The sequence below is a fragment of the Akanthomyces muscarius genome, chromosome 1 (assembly GCF_028009165.1).
Source record: "Akanthomyces muscarius strain Ve6 chromosome 1, whole genome shotgun sequence".
NCBI classification, from domain to species: Eukaryota; Fungi; Ascomycota; class Sordariomycetes; order Hypocreales; family Cordycipitaceae; genus Akanthomyces; species Akanthomyces muscarius.
Window position 1 is genome coordinate 1085882 of NC_079241.1, and position 15201 is coordinate 1101082.

A 15201-nucleotide genomic window follows, 5' to 3' on the forward strand; every position below is an offset into this window, starting at 1 on the left:
GGTGTCCTGACCTCGACGCTCCAGTTAGTGAAGGGCCGCCGCTAGTGCAAACCGCCCGAGTCAGAATCCCAACATACGCAGCAGTTCTGTTTTACTTTCAATCAAATGAACGCGTCAAAAAAGCAATACTATAGCTCTAGAGACTAGATGTTATAGACACACTAAATTTGCACTAGAACTGTGTTGTGAGCAGTATACCCGCATCCGCGCCATGGCGTGTTACTGCCGGTGTTCGACCATGACTGGTCTCCAGTTACTGGTCGCGGGGCTCGAGAAAGTTTGTTTTCCACTTCAACAACACCTGGTACCCAGATGAGTCTTGGTACCCAGATGAGTGCCATTGGAAAAGATAGCACCCACCATGGATGACGACCCAGGAAATGCCGAGGCTACAGAGGTTTGTTTAGAAGCCGAGAGATGGCTATCGTGACTGGTTCCTTGCTGATATCGTGTCCAGAGGGCAAGGCTGCGTCGCAATCAGCGAAACTCGCGCGCTCGAAAGCAGGCATACATTCGAGACCTCGAGGACCGGTGGAATGAATGCGTCAAACTAGGTGCTCAAGCGACCGCGGAGATGCAGGCAGTGGCCCGAAAAGTCCATGAGGAGAATGTACTTCTTCGCAGAATACTAGCCCACCGAGGCTTTGGCGAGGATACCATCGAACGCGCTCTAGAAAATGAGAGAATGGCGTTGGGCGAAGATGACCCGAGGGTGGCATCACAGGTATGAATCTCTCTTCCCCCCTCTCACTCAGCACTGTGCATAGCAGTCCACTGATTGAGGTTTACAGCGACCAGCGACCCTGACCACAGTAAAGACCAGACAGGAGGACTCGGTGCCAATAAATCCCTGTCTGCCAGCAGCGCAGCTGCCTGCGGAAACCACCATCGGCCACGGCCTGGACGACACCTCGTTGGGCGTAAATCATGACTTGTCCCAGTCTGCGGAAATGTATAGCTGGCTGCGCGACTTGTGCGATATCAAGGACGCATTTAGTCTGGAGACGAGTGTGCGTATCTGAAGCATCCCACAAGAATTTGTTTGCTAATGTGAGCTCTGTCTGTAGTATGAATTTGCAGATCGATCTTGGCAAGAAACAGCTACGCAGACTGATCCTCCCATATTGGGCAACGAGAGATGCTTTGACGAGGATCATTGTGACTTGCTTGATCTGGCCGGCACGAAGAATACCGCCTGGCCTACATGAGTACAGCACCACATTTCATAGTATAGACGCGAACAGGCACGGGACATGGGAAAGAGCACATTTCTTTCTATACTAACAGATGAAGATATCCGTGCTAGAGAGGAGCTAGGAAATTATTGAAATAAAAACTACATATCTCTGCACTTTGCAAATTCGGTAGCATTAATCACAGAACTTGACAGACATGCTCTACCTTTTGGGTAATGGGACCCCGCACAGAGTACGGTGCAGACCTTGGCCTCTGACCAATGACAAGGCGTCGATGACACAACCGTGGCCGTCCTTGACCATTTTAGGTAGCGTCGGCACCAAGGCCGGGATCCTTCCGTGGCTGGCGAACTACATGGCAGCAAATTAGCAAACTCCGGCGAGGAAGGCGCAGAATCTCTCCCTTTTCTTTTTCCAAAAAGTCGGATTTTCTAAAAGCAACTCGCGGCATGTTCCAGTCAAGATGCCTGCGATCGGCCACCAAGACTTCGCCTGGCATACCGGATGGCCTTCCTGTGAGCGCCAGGTCTGAGCCTCCTCCTTCAGCGCCGCCACCCCCCGACGGCGGTTATGGTTGGATCTGCGTCCTCGCTCAATTTATCGTCAATGGCTTCACATGGGGCGTCGCAGCTGTAGGTCCCAGCAATAGCCATCATGCAGCTGTGGCTCAGCAATGCCTTACACGTGGTGCAGTCCTACAGCCTATTTCTCGCCTACTACCTGTCGCACGACCTCTTCGCGGAAGCGCATGACCTAGATTATGCTCTTATTGGTGGTTTGAACTTTGCGGCTGCGTTGTTTGTGGCGCCGCTCGCCGTACTGCTGGCACGCCATCACGGCGTACGGGCACCCATGCTTGCAGGTAGTGTCGTCCTCTCCGGGGGCTTCCTCGCGGCGTCTTTTGCGTCCAAAGTGTGGCATCTCTACCTATCGCAGGGAATGTGCGTAGGCATGGGCATTGGGCTGGTATATATCCCAGCCACAGCGGTCATCCCCCAGTGGTTCGACAAGAAGCGCAGCCTGGCCAATGGCATCTGCGCCGCCGGCTCTGGCATAGGCGGCCTTATCATTTGCTTCTCTGAGCAGGCGATGCTCGACGCAATGGGACTAGTGTGGGCGCTGAGAATCACAGCTCTCATTGTTCTTTTTGCCAATCTCGCGGCTACGCTGTTGATGAGATCGCGTGATCACGAGGTCCAGCCGCATCGCCGTACATTCCACCTCCGTCTGCTGGCTCTCTACCAGGTACAGCTGCTTCTGGGGTGGAGCATTATCCTGATGTTTGGATACATTACTCTCATGTTTTCTCTGTCGGACTATGCCCTCGTTATCGGCAGATCGCAGCAGGATGGGGCGATTGTGGCGGCAATGCTCAATCTGGGAACAGCACTCGGACGACCGTTTGTCGGATACGCCAGTGATAAACTTGGCCGCGTCGAAGTAGCTGGCGTTTCAACGTTCACCTGTGGGGTGCTAGTACTCTCGATGTGGCTTCCATCGACAAATTTCGGGGCTCTGATTGCGTTTGCGATTATCAGCGGCGCAATCCTGGGAATCTTTTGGGTGGTAAGTGATATTCCATGAACCGTTACCATGCACCAACCTGTCTGCTGACAACGCTGCAGGTCATTGGACCCTTGGCTACCGAGATTGTCGGGCTGAAGGAGCTACCGGCACTTCTCAACATGACGTGGCTGGCCGTTTCAGTGCCAAGCCTATGTAAGTTGCCATTCATGATTCCTCATCCGTCGGTCTCTGATAGTATTTGCCCACTTAAAGTTGCGGAAGTTATTGCTTTAAGGCTGCGGCGACCTGAAAAGGGAGCACGCTCCTATTTGGACGCTCAGATCTTTGCCGGCGCGTCGTACTTGTTATCGAGCCTACTGCTCCTTGAACTTTGGCGAGTTAGAAGGAAAGGTTCACAAAAACGCGCCAGGTCGTGAATAACAGACACCAGCCATGACAGACTACTGTAGACACATGGGAGTCTATAGAGAGGAAAAAAAGAAAATCGGGATATTAAGTAGGGAAAATATGTGAGCTTTCACGAAGAATGCTGAATGACACTGCACTGGTGTGGACACATTGCAGAGTAATTACACACGTTCAATTTCTGCCAGGTACTGCTCGCGTGCGACTGCCTGGACCAGGCGGTAAAAGAGGTAAATTGGGCACTTATTGGCGTAGCTTTCTATCATGTGCTCTATTGGGCCATATTTCGACGAGTATTATAAATTCACGCACTATTCGGCTGCGGGTACTAACAACAAGGTTGCAGCGTACGATGCGAAATGGTGCCTTGCCGTGGGCAGCCACCAATGATGACACACTCCTGCGATTTGATTGGCTTTGTGGAAAAATCGTCACTTTGCGGAGATACACCCGCAACCTGCATAGTGTAAACCGGGTCCCCCGAGTCAACAGACGAAAAAAGTACGGGTTTTGACAGCAGACTATACTAGGCAGTTCCGATTGTGCGCTTGTATGGGCGGGCCAAAATTGCATCTTCTGTTGTCCTTGTTGCGACCATGCGAGTTGAGGGTCAACTTCTTGCCCTCGCTTGCCTTTTAAGCCGGTTAAGTTGTAGCTATCGCAGAGCTGTACATCCATAGAACCAATACCAATCCAGAAAAAAGCAAATTGTAATCATCTTCTGATGGTAAGCAAGCCTGGTAATTGTGGTGGATTGTACCAGGGAAATATGAAGTCTATTTTAGAGCGCTAGCTGAAATTGCTTGGGTAGCCTTGGCGGCAGACTCCTTGCGCTCGCTGTACCGGTCGCCAAACAGCCCAAAGTGCTCACGCATAATGATGGTGTATTTAACAAACTCCTCCATGCAATCCACGAGGCGGTCACGGTTGCCACCGGGCAGCAGGCGCGCCTCGCCACTACCGTCGCCACCTTCATTCTCGAACTGCTTATAGGCCATGGGTATGCTCGACTGGTTGGGAATGGTAAACATGCGCATCCAGCGGCCGAGGACGCGCAGGCTGTTGACCGTGTTGAACGACTGGCTGCCGCCGTTGACCTGGACCACGGAGAGGGTGCGGCCTTGCGTCGGCCGCACCGAGCCCGTCGACAGCGGGATCCAGTCAATCTGGTTCTTGAAGACGGCCGTCAGGTTACCGTGCTGCTCTGGGGCGCACCACACGTGGCCGTCGCTCCAGAAGGACAGCGCGCGCAGCTCCTGCACGGCCGGGTGCTCTGGCGGTACAGAGTCGCGGATAGGGAGCAGCGTGGGATCAAAGACGCGCACGTCGCAGCCCAGCCTGTGCAGTATGCGGGCTGCTTCGTAGGCCGTAAGCCTGGAGTAGGATCTGTTATTGCAGACGTCGGTCAGTTCTTCTCTTGCTGGGGGAGAAAAGGCAGTGCAAGTAAAAGCCATGGGCCTGTCAACCGACCTCTTTCGAAGGCTGCCGTAAAGGACCAACACTTTTAAACGTGAGCCGGTGCGGGCTAGATTTGCTCGGGCCATCTCAGTGACAGTATCTAGCTCAAGATCCTCGATCCAATCCGAACCGTCGCATCTAGGAAAGTGCCGCAAAAATGGCCGGTACTTGTCTCTGATCTCTTGTTCGTCTTGATCTGCGGAAAGGCGTAATTGAGCCCCAGGCTTTTCGTTTCCTGAGGCGCCGCTGATGCTGTCGGCTGTCATCTTGACTGGAGGTTAAAGGCGTTGAGTTAGATGGAAGAGTGCTGCACCAGGAGCCTGGGGTCAAGGTTGAGCCAGTGCACAAGCTTCGACCACACACCTGTGGCTAGTGGCTTGCACTAAAACTGACCACTTTCTAATGAAGATGCCGTTAGAAGGTGCGACACAGATGTCAGGGCTAGAGCTAGAGCTAGACTGGAGCATTTCTTAATAAACTTGTAAGCCTTTAACAGATCATAAGTGAGTTTTAATTATTAGTCTATGACGAATGCGCAGCTACTCCTGGTATATCTGTAAAGTTTCCGCACACCGCTGTAATACACATCCTCCCGCTATGTGATGCAAATGCTTTTCTGTCCGACAGCAGCAAACTTTCACATATAGATATGCCGCCCCCCCGCCCCCCCAAGAAAGACCTCAGTCCTTCCAGTCCCATCGCTTCCGTACCAGCCGCATGGCGTATACTAGGGCAATGAGTACAGGAACCTCAATGAGTGGTCCCACGGTTGCCGCAAGAGCCTGGTCACTGTTTGGTCCAAAGGTAGCGACAGCAACGGCGATAGCCAGCTCAAAATTGTTGCTAGATGCTGTAAAACTCTGAGTCACAGAAAATTGATATTTGAATCCGAGCTTATAGGTGATGAACAGTGTCAGGACGAATATGCCCACAAAGTAGACGATCAGTGGAGCTGCAACTCGAACCACAGACACCACCTGATGAACAACTTGACGGCCCTGCGATGCAAAGAGGACCAAAATCGTATAGAGGAGGCCAATGAGAGACCAAGGAGCGGCAAATCGGAGGAAAACGCGCTCATACCAATCGGGCCCGGCTGTCATGCGCAGGGCAAACCGGGTAGCAATGGCGGCTCCCAGGGGAATGCCAAGGAACACTGCAACACTCACAGCGACAACCGAGTATGAGACGTTGTTTACCCCCGACTCTCCACTAATGACACGGAGAAAGAAGATGGCGAGCGGGGCGAAGAGAACCATCTGGAGAATTGAATTGATGGCGACGAGGATGGCACAGTATTCGTTATCACCACCTGCCAGACCGTTCCATATGAGGACCTGCCGGGTGCATGTTAGGGTTCTGGGGTTTCTTGAGCCAAGCGTGGCGGGTGGACATACCATGGCAATGCATCTTCCAAGACCGACGAGAATCAGGCCCTCACGCAAGCCACTCTTATCGGGAAGGAAAGCCCACGACAGGCCAAGCTGAGGAACACCGCCGCATTAGTCGTGACGAAAGACGAGCAAATGGTCCTGAAGTGCAGCAGTTGTTTGACTTACCATGAGGAAAGGAGCCACGATCCAGTTGACAATGATGCTGAACAGTATTTGCTTCCACATGGAGCGATGGGCCAGTAGAGTGTGCAGCGACTCGTATCGGACCTTGCATAGAATCGGGTACATCATTACCAACAGACCGACAGCTATTGAAAAGGTATTTGTCAGTTTCTTGAGTTTTATATACAGGTTTTTTGCAGGTTCTGCCGTTGCGAGTGGGAGAAAAGAACGTACCTATGGGGACTGACACGCCCACAAACTTGCCCTTTTGTAGCGCTGGCCCAGTCTCTGGAACGAAATTCCCCAGAATAATTCCAATGGCCATGGCAAGAAATATCCAGAGAGCGAGGAAGCGGTCGAGCCACCCTAAACCCTTGAACGCTGATATGGGCTCCTTCGTGCCGTCGGTGCCTCCATTGCTTTCCAGAGCGCCAGGCTCCATGGCCGAAGGCAACGTGCTGGGGTATTCAGCCTTTTCTGCAACATGCATGACTGCGTTGGGTATCAGTTATATTGTGGTGCAAAAGATACTGAGATGTAAATGGGATTGAGAATGCAAAGCGTGATGATGATCGGTCAGATCAGAACTCAGACCGTGGCCCAGTAGCCACCACTTACAATTTTAATTATACCAAGCTGCCCTGTAACTAGCTCATTAAACATTTTGGAAAACATTCCGCCAGCCAATAGAAGTCGGGGTCTGACACATACCGCCACCACTGCTTTCGCTCCACCCAATCATGGAAACCCCACAGCGCTACCACATGCCGGTACTGGTCACTTTGTCATGGCTGTCTTTTTGACGAAACAACATTCAATCAGAGGTGTCGCTATCGTTACTACTACATCCCGGAACGCAGGTTCGCCAGCCGTGATAGTACAGACGCCTATACAGACGAGCCGCACACATGTCTCACCTCACTCAGAGGCAACCTGCGTGTTAGAATTAAAAGCTAGCAACACAGCAACTTGACGGCGAGCAAGCCACGCATACATGTTGAAATCGCATTATAGGCCGTAGACTAGCGATGCCGAGAAAGGTATGGAATGGCCCCCACGAGATTTTCGTCTCTTTCGTCTCACAGCAAGTGTAGTCTAAAACGCCAACGCCCGAGTCGACGGCGCTGAATCGCGAAAGCCAGCGACGTTCAAGAGCGCGACGCAGAGAGCTCATCGATGACCTGTCGCGACAGATTGAGGAGTACAAGCACCGCGGCATCGAAGCGACCTTGCAGATGCAGTCCGCGGCACGAGTCGTGCTGGCCGAGAATCAACGGCTACGGGCACTGCTTCACCGGCACGGCATTTCACCCGATGAGTCCAACCAGCCCTCTCCCCGACTTGCGCCTGCGCATGAACCTGAGCCTCATAGCGGCGGTATCACTGAAAACACGCATGCACCACGACCGGCAGGGCTTTCCCCCCCAAAGTTGCCTGCTCAAGTTACCTCGAAAAATCTTGCCACCCCTGCCTTGGCACGTCCTCAGCCCCCCTCACAGCAGGAAGTGGCGTCGTCGCCCAAAAGCCACATACTGGTAACAGAAACTGGACGCGGCATGTCGCGGGTGGCATCAAAGGCAGCGACTAGTACATTGGCTGTGCCATCCAGTATCCATGGCCATGACGAAGCTGAAGGCCAGTGGCTAGATCACAACGGCCACGGGTGCCCTGAAAGGACTGCGTCGTGCGATGATGGGTCGCAAGGGACACTGTTCCCACCGGTTTCTGACTGCTTCTGCCCGCCAGAGGCACCGCAAAAAAGAATCTACCCTACAGATCTACAAACACCATGTGAGGCGGCAGCGGTCATTCTTCTCGACTTGCAGGGTCATGATGATATGGCGACGACGCGTACCAACCTAGGCTGCACAGGAGCAAGCAGCTGCTATGTGAAGAATACAACACTTTTCAGGCTGATGGATCAGATTTAACAAGATCTTCTGGGAATTTTTCAAGCTGAGTGTAATGACACATGCCGACCTTGTAGTCATTGTGCTTCTGGCATAGGGTGTGGAGATAGCTGTCAGTCTACACGAGTAAGAGGAAGATGAGGTGACGGATCCAGTAGAGCAGTTTGTAAGCCTGAGCAGAGCATTCCAGGCCCATAAGCCAAGCAGGATTCTCGGAGGGACCAGATTGTGACGATTCGGCAGTTGTTGGTCATACTTGCGGGCGAAAGCTAGACACCCATGCGCGGCATCTGCTATCCGCCGAAAACGCCCTCAGCACGCAAAGAGGGTCAGTAAAGCTGGGAAAGATGAACAAGATTACTGGAATTGCATCCCTGGCCTTGTAAATTGCCACTAATAGCGGAAGGGTGGGATAAAAGTTTCGGCTTGTTGGGCATCCCACCGACGACGAATCATGGTCAGGGCATGACACACTCCCTTACGGCTCGTTCGCAGACCTCCACCATCCTCGCATTGCAGCGCTGCTTTGGGATCGGACATGGAGCTTCGTAGCCCGCACCCCGGTGCTACTTCAATTCTGCTCAGTCATCGCGAGAATTGCAACCCTTTCGCATTCGACAGCCCATCGCCTTGTTCTCCCATGAAGTGAAAATGGCTCCTAGTATGCCCACCGAGGCTCCGTGGCATGCCGCATTTCCAACTCCTCGCAACGCCCAACCCGGGTGCATAACGCGCGAGACTCTGCTCGGCAAGCTGAAGCATGACGCTGGCGATGGGGTGGCCAAGCGCTTCCTTCTTGTTGATCTCCGCCGTACAGATTACGAGGTACGAGCGTCTGGCTTGCCATTCGGACATGATGTACCCTTTTCCCACAGCTACGCTAATGACCAAATTGGCTACGTTATTACTAGGGCGGCACAATACGCGGATCCATCAACTTGCCTGCGCAGAGCCTTTATCCAACCATACCAACGCTGCACAGCCTGTTCAAGGCGGCTGGTCTAACTACCATCATATGGTACTGCGGTAAACACATAAAACGTACGCCAAGTGCTACATAGCCAAGCTAAATATGGAATTGTTACAGGATCCTCGCGCGGCCGAGGTACGCGAGCTGCTTGCTGGTTCCAGGATCATCTTGACGACTGCGGTGACAAGGAAATGCAGAGTTTAATTCTGACAGAGGGAGTGAAGGGATGGGCAACTGCTGGTGCTGAGTATGCCGACCAGATGAGTGGCTATAATGCGCAATACTGGGAGAGCCACTGATGATCTGCGACGTCGAAGGGCGGAAGGACAGTTCGATTGGAGAATTGTATGAGATGATTAGTTTAGACCGAGTGATTAGGCCTAGATAGAGCTGTTCAAGTTCGCTTTCACTTCAATTCAAAGTGTTCATATCTTTTGGCTCAGTGCGTCCGAAAATTCGTCATTATTCTTTGTTACAGTAGATAAATTATCAACTCTGGTTAGGTTTCAAGAATATGTTATCCATCATGGCCTTGTCACTCGGTAGCACCAAGTTGAAGAAGACTCCGAGAACCGCAGCCAAAATGAATGGAGTCGTGATAGTCAACTCAATGCCCTCCAATAGACCCTGAAGGGCAGTGCTACTACCTTTGTAGTCGATGACGCGATCGAACCATGTTGGGGTCACTATGTCAATAAAACCAAAACCTAGTGCAACAATCAGGATGAAGCGATTCCGGCGAGTGAATTCAATCATTCCGAGAACTCGAATACCAGCCACCGCAATTGTGCTGAAGAGGAACACTTGCATGCCACCAAGCACCGATGCGGGCATCACAGTAAATATTGCGGCAAATTTTGCTAGCACGCCCATGAGAATCAGGAAGCCTGCCGCTGCCCAACCAGCGCGACGCGACTAAAATACAGTCAGCAACCTCCTACAGGCAATATGAGAGTAGCCATTTCCACTTACTGCACACCCTGTCACGACAATCGTGCCGTTATTCCCTGCTTGGGCCACCATAGGAAGCGCCGTACCAAGTGCGCTGATCAAACTGCCGATTCCGTCGCAGAGAATTCCGCCCTGAGTACGCGAGTTGAATTCAGTTCCTTCGATGTCCACGCCCGAAATCTCTGCCGTGGCCAGGATGTCGGGCATGCAGCTTATGCCTTGAACTATAAACATGATGATCAAAGGCAGCACCAAGGCTCCGTCAACACTGAGCTGGAAGCTGTGTCTCCACAGGAACGTGACAGGAGGAGCATCATGTATGTTCTTCGCGTCCCAGTAGCCAGTGGCACCTGAAATGATACATCCGACACCCAGTCCGAGCATAATGGCGGCAGACCTCATGAGCGGCGAGCCAAACTGCTCAATGAGGACGATGCTGGCAAAGACGCTAAAGCCTAGCCCAATCAGCCGCGGGTGAGCCCACGGGAGTGCGTTGGGTGCATCAATATTTGGGCAGAGCGCATAAAAGCCCTCGCCGTTGTAGCAGTTGACGGATCCAGCCCAATTGTTCATGCCCTGCCGAACCAGGTAAACGCCCAGCAGCAGCAGCAGAGACCCCGTCACGACCTTCGGGAACGCGCGTTGTAGAATTTTGGGCGGAACCAGAGACATGGCTATCTGCACCCAAACAGTGCAGAGTATGGACCCGAGCAGTGCTCCCCACGCCTCTGGACAAGGCAGGCGTGTTCCGTCCTCGGCGACCGGGCAGGTGCCTCTTTGGTATCGCATGTTTGTGTAGGTAAAGGCGATTGGTATAACATCAAACGTAGGCCCCACGACGCTGAGGAGCCCGGTACCGACGTAAAACGGGGTGCCTTTGATGTGCAGCCGCGTGACCTGCAGGGCCGTCGCTATGCCGGTGGTGATGAAGCACGCCGAAACGAGGTATGCAACCTGGCCAGCCTCGAGATTGAACGCGCCAGCAGCAATGGCCAGCGGTGGAGAGACAATGGAACCGACCACGGTTAGGGCATGCTGGAATCCCAAAAGAAGCGTCAGAAGGATGGGGACTCGATCATGCAGGCCATAGAATGGGATTGCGGTGTCCTTGTATTTGCGGTTGAACGGATAGATGTTGGGCGTGGCGAGATACCAGTAGTCGTAGTCGCCTAGCCATGCTTCTTTGGAAGACATTTGTGAACAAAAACGAGTTATCTTCTCGCGCCATGATGATTCGAGAGGACGATGCACCTCGTGGCTCTGGGCCGGGGCGAACGGCATCTCGCTGCAGTTGGAGGAAGACTTGACCTCCATGGGGTCTACCACGGCAAGTTAAAAAATTGAATCCGTCTAATGTCAATAGATTGGCTCAAGATGGCATTTCCTTTTCGTAGAACAAGCTCTTCTATGCTCTTATAGGGATTAGAAAAGTCTGGTCTGAATGTTTGGCCAGGAGGCGGCCGCCACTGCTCACAATGACTATCTCGACAATCAGGAGGAGTCAAGCAAAGGCTGTTATCTAAATTGATGGCTTGCGAAGGCTTGCGATGATTTGGAGATGAGCCTTGAAGATACAGAAGAGTATCGCTCACCGAGAACTTGGCAAGCTAGAGGTGCGCCGATTGTAGTTTGCCAATCTCTGATTGTCGTGTGTCGGATAGTGGCGTCGCGGGTTTATCGTACGACAGATCGGCCGAGAAACTAGCCATACTGCGCTCGGACTGCTGTGCGATAAAAGGTAAAATCGACACAAAGCAAAAGTTCTTCCGCTGGTGAGGCAGTTGTATGAATATAATTACGTGCTCCTATTTCTTTCTTTTTTGGTACGTGCTTATACAGCAAAAATGACAGCCTCCACTCATTCCGAGGTGATCGTCTTCACCCATGCCACCATCATCACTCAAGACTCTCAGCGGACTATCTGGTTGGATGCCGCGATTGTAACAAAGCGCGATCGCATAATAGCCATCGGAAAAACTGCCCAGCTTGTTGGCGACGGCAATGCTCTACCCAGCAACGCGCGTTTCGTGGATTGCTCCGGACGAGTTATCATCCCCGGGCTGGTGAACACGCACGCGCATGCGGCGCAGTCCCTCCTGCGCGGCCTCGCTGAAGATGTGCCGCTGCACTCGTGGCTCTGCGACGCGGTATGGCCGCTCGAGGCCCAGTTCGACGGCGACGATGGCTACGTGGCAGCGAAACTCACAATTGCGGAAATGCTGAAGAGTGGCACGACGTGTTTCCTCGAGGCCATGTTGACCCATCGCACCGGTTTTGAAAATGTGGCCAAGGCAGTTGAAGAGATGGGCATTAGAGCTTGTCTTGTGAGTATAATATGAAACCACCCGTCCTCCAACGCACGGCACATAATTGCTCCAAGAGGTTTTCTGGCTAATTGCGGTCGGGGCCATAGGGAAAATTGGTAAAGGCGACTGATCCCAATTTAAAAGATGGACTGCCGGACCCGAGGGATATTGATGCGCAACAAATGTCCATGGATGCGATGCTCGCTGCTCATGCAAAGCACGATGGATCCTGTGGCGGGCGGCTTCAAGCCTGGGTTGCCCTAGGTACTCCTCGCGGGTCCTCAGAGGCTGCCTACCAGGCGATCGGGGATAAATGCGAGAGACACAGCCTCGGAATAACGATGCACTGCGCCGAAGCACCCAAAGATCGGATCACCTACCACGAAGCTTACGACTGCAGCCCTGTCGAATTCTGCAAGAGGACCAAGCTGATCGGCCCGGGCAGGAAAGCCGTTCTGGCACACATGGTCAATCTCGATCTAGACACCGACCTTGCGCTGCTTCGCGAGACGGGTGCAACCGTCTCTCACAACCCTGCCAGCAATTGCAAGCTTGGATCCGGGATCGCTGCCGTTCCGCAGATGCTCGAGGCCGGGGTACATGTGGCGCTGGGAACCGACGGCGCCCCTTGCAATAATACCTACGACATGTTCCGCGAGATGCGTCTCGCCGGTCTCCTACACAGCGGCGTCCATAATAGGGCAGGTATCCTGCCAGCCGAGGACCTATTAGCCATGGCGACTATACGAGGCGCTGAGTCGCTGGGCTTGGACAAGGACATCGGCAGCCTGGAGGTGGGCAAAAAGGCAGATTTTGTTATTCTCGAGGCGACAACACTGGGCTGCGCGCCCTTTGACTCTGAACAAATTCTGGCCGGTGGCTTTGATCCGGTCACGGCAGTTGTTTACTCGTGTACCGAGGCGAATGTTGAATCCGTGGTCATTGATGGCCAGATCTTGGTTGAAAACCACGCGCTGGTGGGTGTAAGCGAGCAGAGCATCATTCTCGACGCCAAAGCTGCCATTCAGCGCATACGTAAAAGATCGAACTTCCGCACTGCGTCGCTGAGGAACTATAGATAAGTACCGCAACATAGGCACGAGCCGGCATACACCTAGAACAGAACTTGCAAACACATCGCTGTAAAGCTATTGATTTTTCTCTCGTGCACGTGCAAAATTATGGAAATCACAAGCAGGCAGAGGCGTGAACAAGCGCAGGTTGCCTGAATCCAAGTTCGCTGTCGGCGGTACTCATAGGCTGCGTGCCCGTGTCGCCTAAACCTGCCACGTAGCCGTTACGCAGACATTCATCGTACTCATCTAGAACACGTACGCGTTAAACTAAAAGTATTCCAAGAACTGCGAGTTATTTCGAATAGTATGGCTTATTCAATTCTGACTATGAAAAATGTGGCTGCAGGTAGTAAGTTATGCGCTAAAAACTTTGCTCGTATCGCTTCAAAAGATGCTCTTGGACTGTATATATCTCCGTTGCCGAGCCGTCAAGCGGCTCAACGACAAAATCCGGATTTCCGTCAAAGAAGAATGGAACAGAGTATCGTTCCTTGCCACTTTTGTTGATGACCCTGTGTATATTGGACTTGTAATATCCGCTCGTCCAAGTCTCCAACAAATCTCCCATGTTTACCACGAAGGCATCACTCCGTGCTGGCACATCGATCCACTCGTTCGTGGCCTGGTCCAAAACTTGCAAACCAGAATTGCCGTCTGTTAGAAGGATCGTGATGCCGCCAAAGTCAGTGTGCGCGCCGGCCCCCACCAGCGCGTCGTCCTCGACGTCGGGATGGGGTGGATAATGCAGCAGCCTGACAGCGGCGATTGGCTCGCGACAAAAATTTAACATCATGTCGCTGTCACTGACGTTGAGGCTTTTTGCCAAAAGATCCATGAGCTGGACCGCGAGTTCTTGCATCGCTGTGTGGTAGGCAAGCAGCGGTAGCTTGAACTCTGTCTCGGGTAGCAGATTCGCCTGAGGCCAGATATTCGGTCTGCAAAAGGGTTTGTAGGGTGGCTGCAGCCCTGGAATCTCACGGTTGATAAAATATCCCTAATATTCAATTTTCTTGAGTTATTTGCCCCAGACTTTTTTTTGGGGGAAGTTTTTGTTGGTGATGTGTTTCGCGACATCAAACTAACACATTGTGATGTAAACAGTAAAATGAACTAACCTCCTTCAAATCTGGTTTTCTGCCAGCCTCGAGGATCTGGGCTCCAAATGTCTCATAACCGACTCCTGGCCTTTCCTTTAATTTCAACTTTTCTTCTTCAGGCAGAGAGAAGAGTGCCTTGGACGCACGGAGCGCGGAGTCTTGCATTGTGAGCGATACGCCATGGCCGACAATCTGGAAAAAACCACTCGTCGAACAGGCCAAGCGGATCTGTTTGACCAGGTCTTGAACTGCCTCTGACTCTACCTTGCCTTGTAGGAAAGCGCTCAAGTCTACTATTGGAATGTTGAACGTTGGCGTTTTGCCAATCTCGGGTAGGGTAGCCATGAGAAAGAAGCGCTTGAAATTTGAGGTCCTGTAGACACTTTCTCTGAAATCTTTCATATACTTCGCAATTAAGTTATTATATAAACCCTTGAAAAGCCGCGTATCCAGCAGTTTCTTTACTTGCCTTCGATAGCAGGATCCGGCTTGGTGGGCCTAGCTTGTGGCAGATTACGGGGCTGGCTCTGATCTACATGTTTTTATCGTGAGCCAGTTAGCTTTCGGGCGGGCGCAGCTTATCGTACGAAAAAATATTGTGGCTTACTGGTAATGGTAATCTTATCTGGCATGGCCTATTATAAGATGGTTGCTCAGGCACCTACCTGCCATCCCCCAAATTTCTTATCATGTCGTACAGTCGAGGCCCTCTCGCAAATATAGCATCCCGCCCGACATCGATCCATGTC

The 15201-nt window shown here is 52.3% G+C and overlaps 9 protein-coding genes across 9 annotated transcripts; 5 read left to right on the forward strand and 4 right to left on the reverse strand.

Moving 5' to 3' along the window:
* Positions 1 to 361: 361 nt before the first annotated feature.
* LMH87_005288 (uncharacterized protein) lies at positions 362 to 1208 on the forward strand (the record flags this gene model as incomplete). The annotated part of the gene is made up of 4 exons (XM_056202978.1): positions 362 to 397; positions 458 to 724; positions 792 to 1010; positions 1068 to 1208. 4 exons carry the CDS (start codon positions 362 to 364, stop codon positions 1206 to 1208), a joined length of 663 nt encoding a protein of 220 aa, XP_056058482.1.
* Positions 1209 to 1645: 437 nt separating this feature from the next.
* Positions 1646 to 3139, forward strand: LMH87_005289 (uncharacterized protein; the record flags this gene model as incomplete). The annotated part of the gene is made up of 4 exons (XM_056202979.1): positions 1646 to 1828; positions 1890 to 2762; positions 2822 to 2915; positions 2976 to 3139. The coding sequence occupies 4 exons, from the start codon at positions 1646 to 1648 to the stop codon at positions 3137 to 3139; spliced, it is 1314 nt and encodes a 437-aa protein (XP_056058483.1).
* Positions 3140 to 3904: 765 nt separating this feature from the next.
* LMH87_005290 (uncharacterized protein) lies at positions 3905 to 4852 on the reverse strand (the record flags this gene model as incomplete). The annotated part of the gene is made up of 2 exons (XM_056202980.1): positions 3905 to 4514; positions 4599 to 4852. The coding sequence occupies 2 exons, from the start codon at positions 4850 to 4852 to the stop codon at positions 3905 to 3907; spliced, it is 864 nt and encodes a 287-aa protein (XP_056058484.1).
* Positions 4853 to 5266: 414 nt separating this feature from the next.
* On the reverse strand, positions 5267 to 6632 carry LMH87_005291 (uncharacterized protein; the record flags this gene model as incomplete). The annotated part of the gene is made up of 4 exons (XM_056202981.1): positions 5267 to 5923; positions 5984 to 6070; positions 6146 to 6288; positions 6377 to 6632. The coding sequence occupies 4 exons, from the start codon at positions 6630 to 6632 to the stop codon at positions 5267 to 5269; spliced, it is 1143 nt and encodes a 380-aa protein (XP_056058485.1).
* Positions 6633 to 7170: 538 nt separating this feature from the next.
* On the forward strand, positions 7171 to 7789 carry LMH87_005292 (uncharacterized protein; the record flags this gene model as incomplete). Its single annotated transcript, XM_056202982.1, has 4 exons — positions 7171 to 7182; positions 7237 to 7460; positions 7515 to 7519; positions 7752 to 7789. 4 exons carry the CDS (start codon positions 7171 to 7173, stop codon positions 7787 to 7789), a joined length of 279 nt encoding a protein of 92 aa, XP_056058486.1.
* Positions 7790 to 8703: 914 nt separating this feature from the next.
* On the forward strand, positions 8704 to 9321 carry LMH87_005293 (uncharacterized protein; the record flags this gene model as incomplete). Its single annotated transcript, XM_056202983.1, has 3 exons — positions 8704 to 8877; positions 8964 to 9078; positions 9140 to 9321. The coding sequence occupies 3 exons, from the start codon at positions 8704 to 8706 to the stop codon at positions 9319 to 9321; spliced, it is 471 nt and encodes a 156-aa protein (XP_056058487.1).
* Positions 9322 to 9511: 190 nt separating this feature from the next.
* On the reverse strand, positions 9512 to 11167 carry LMH87_005294 (uncharacterized protein; the record flags this gene model as incomplete). The annotated part of the gene is made up of 2 exons (XM_056202985.1): positions 9512 to 9937; positions 9995 to 11167. The coding sequence occupies 2 exons, from the start codon at positions 11165 to 11167 to the stop codon at positions 9512 to 9514; spliced, it is 1599 nt and encodes a 532-aa protein (XP_056058488.1).
* Positions 11168 to 11817: 650 nt separating this feature from the next.
* On the forward strand, positions 11818 to 13361 carry LMH87_005295 (uncharacterized protein; the record flags this gene model as incomplete). The annotated part of the gene is made up of 2 exons (XM_056202986.1): positions 11818 to 12297; positions 12387 to 13361. The coding sequence occupies 2 exons, from the start codon at positions 11818 to 11820 to the stop codon at positions 13359 to 13361; spliced, it is 1455 nt and encodes a 484-aa protein (XP_056058489.1).
* A 355-nt stretch (positions 13362 to 13716) lies between these two features.
* LMH87_005296 (uncharacterized protein) lies at positions 13717 to 15198 on the reverse strand (the record flags this gene model as incomplete). The annotated part of the gene is made up of 4 exons (XM_056202987.1): positions 13717 to 14349; positions 14471 to 14857; positions 14922 to 14984; positions 15118 to 15198. The coding sequence occupies 4 exons, from the start codon at positions 15196 to 15198 to the stop codon at positions 13717 to 13719; spliced, it is 1164 nt and encodes a 387-aa protein (XP_056058490.1).
* Between the last annotated feature and the right edge of the window lie 3 nt (positions 15199 to 15201).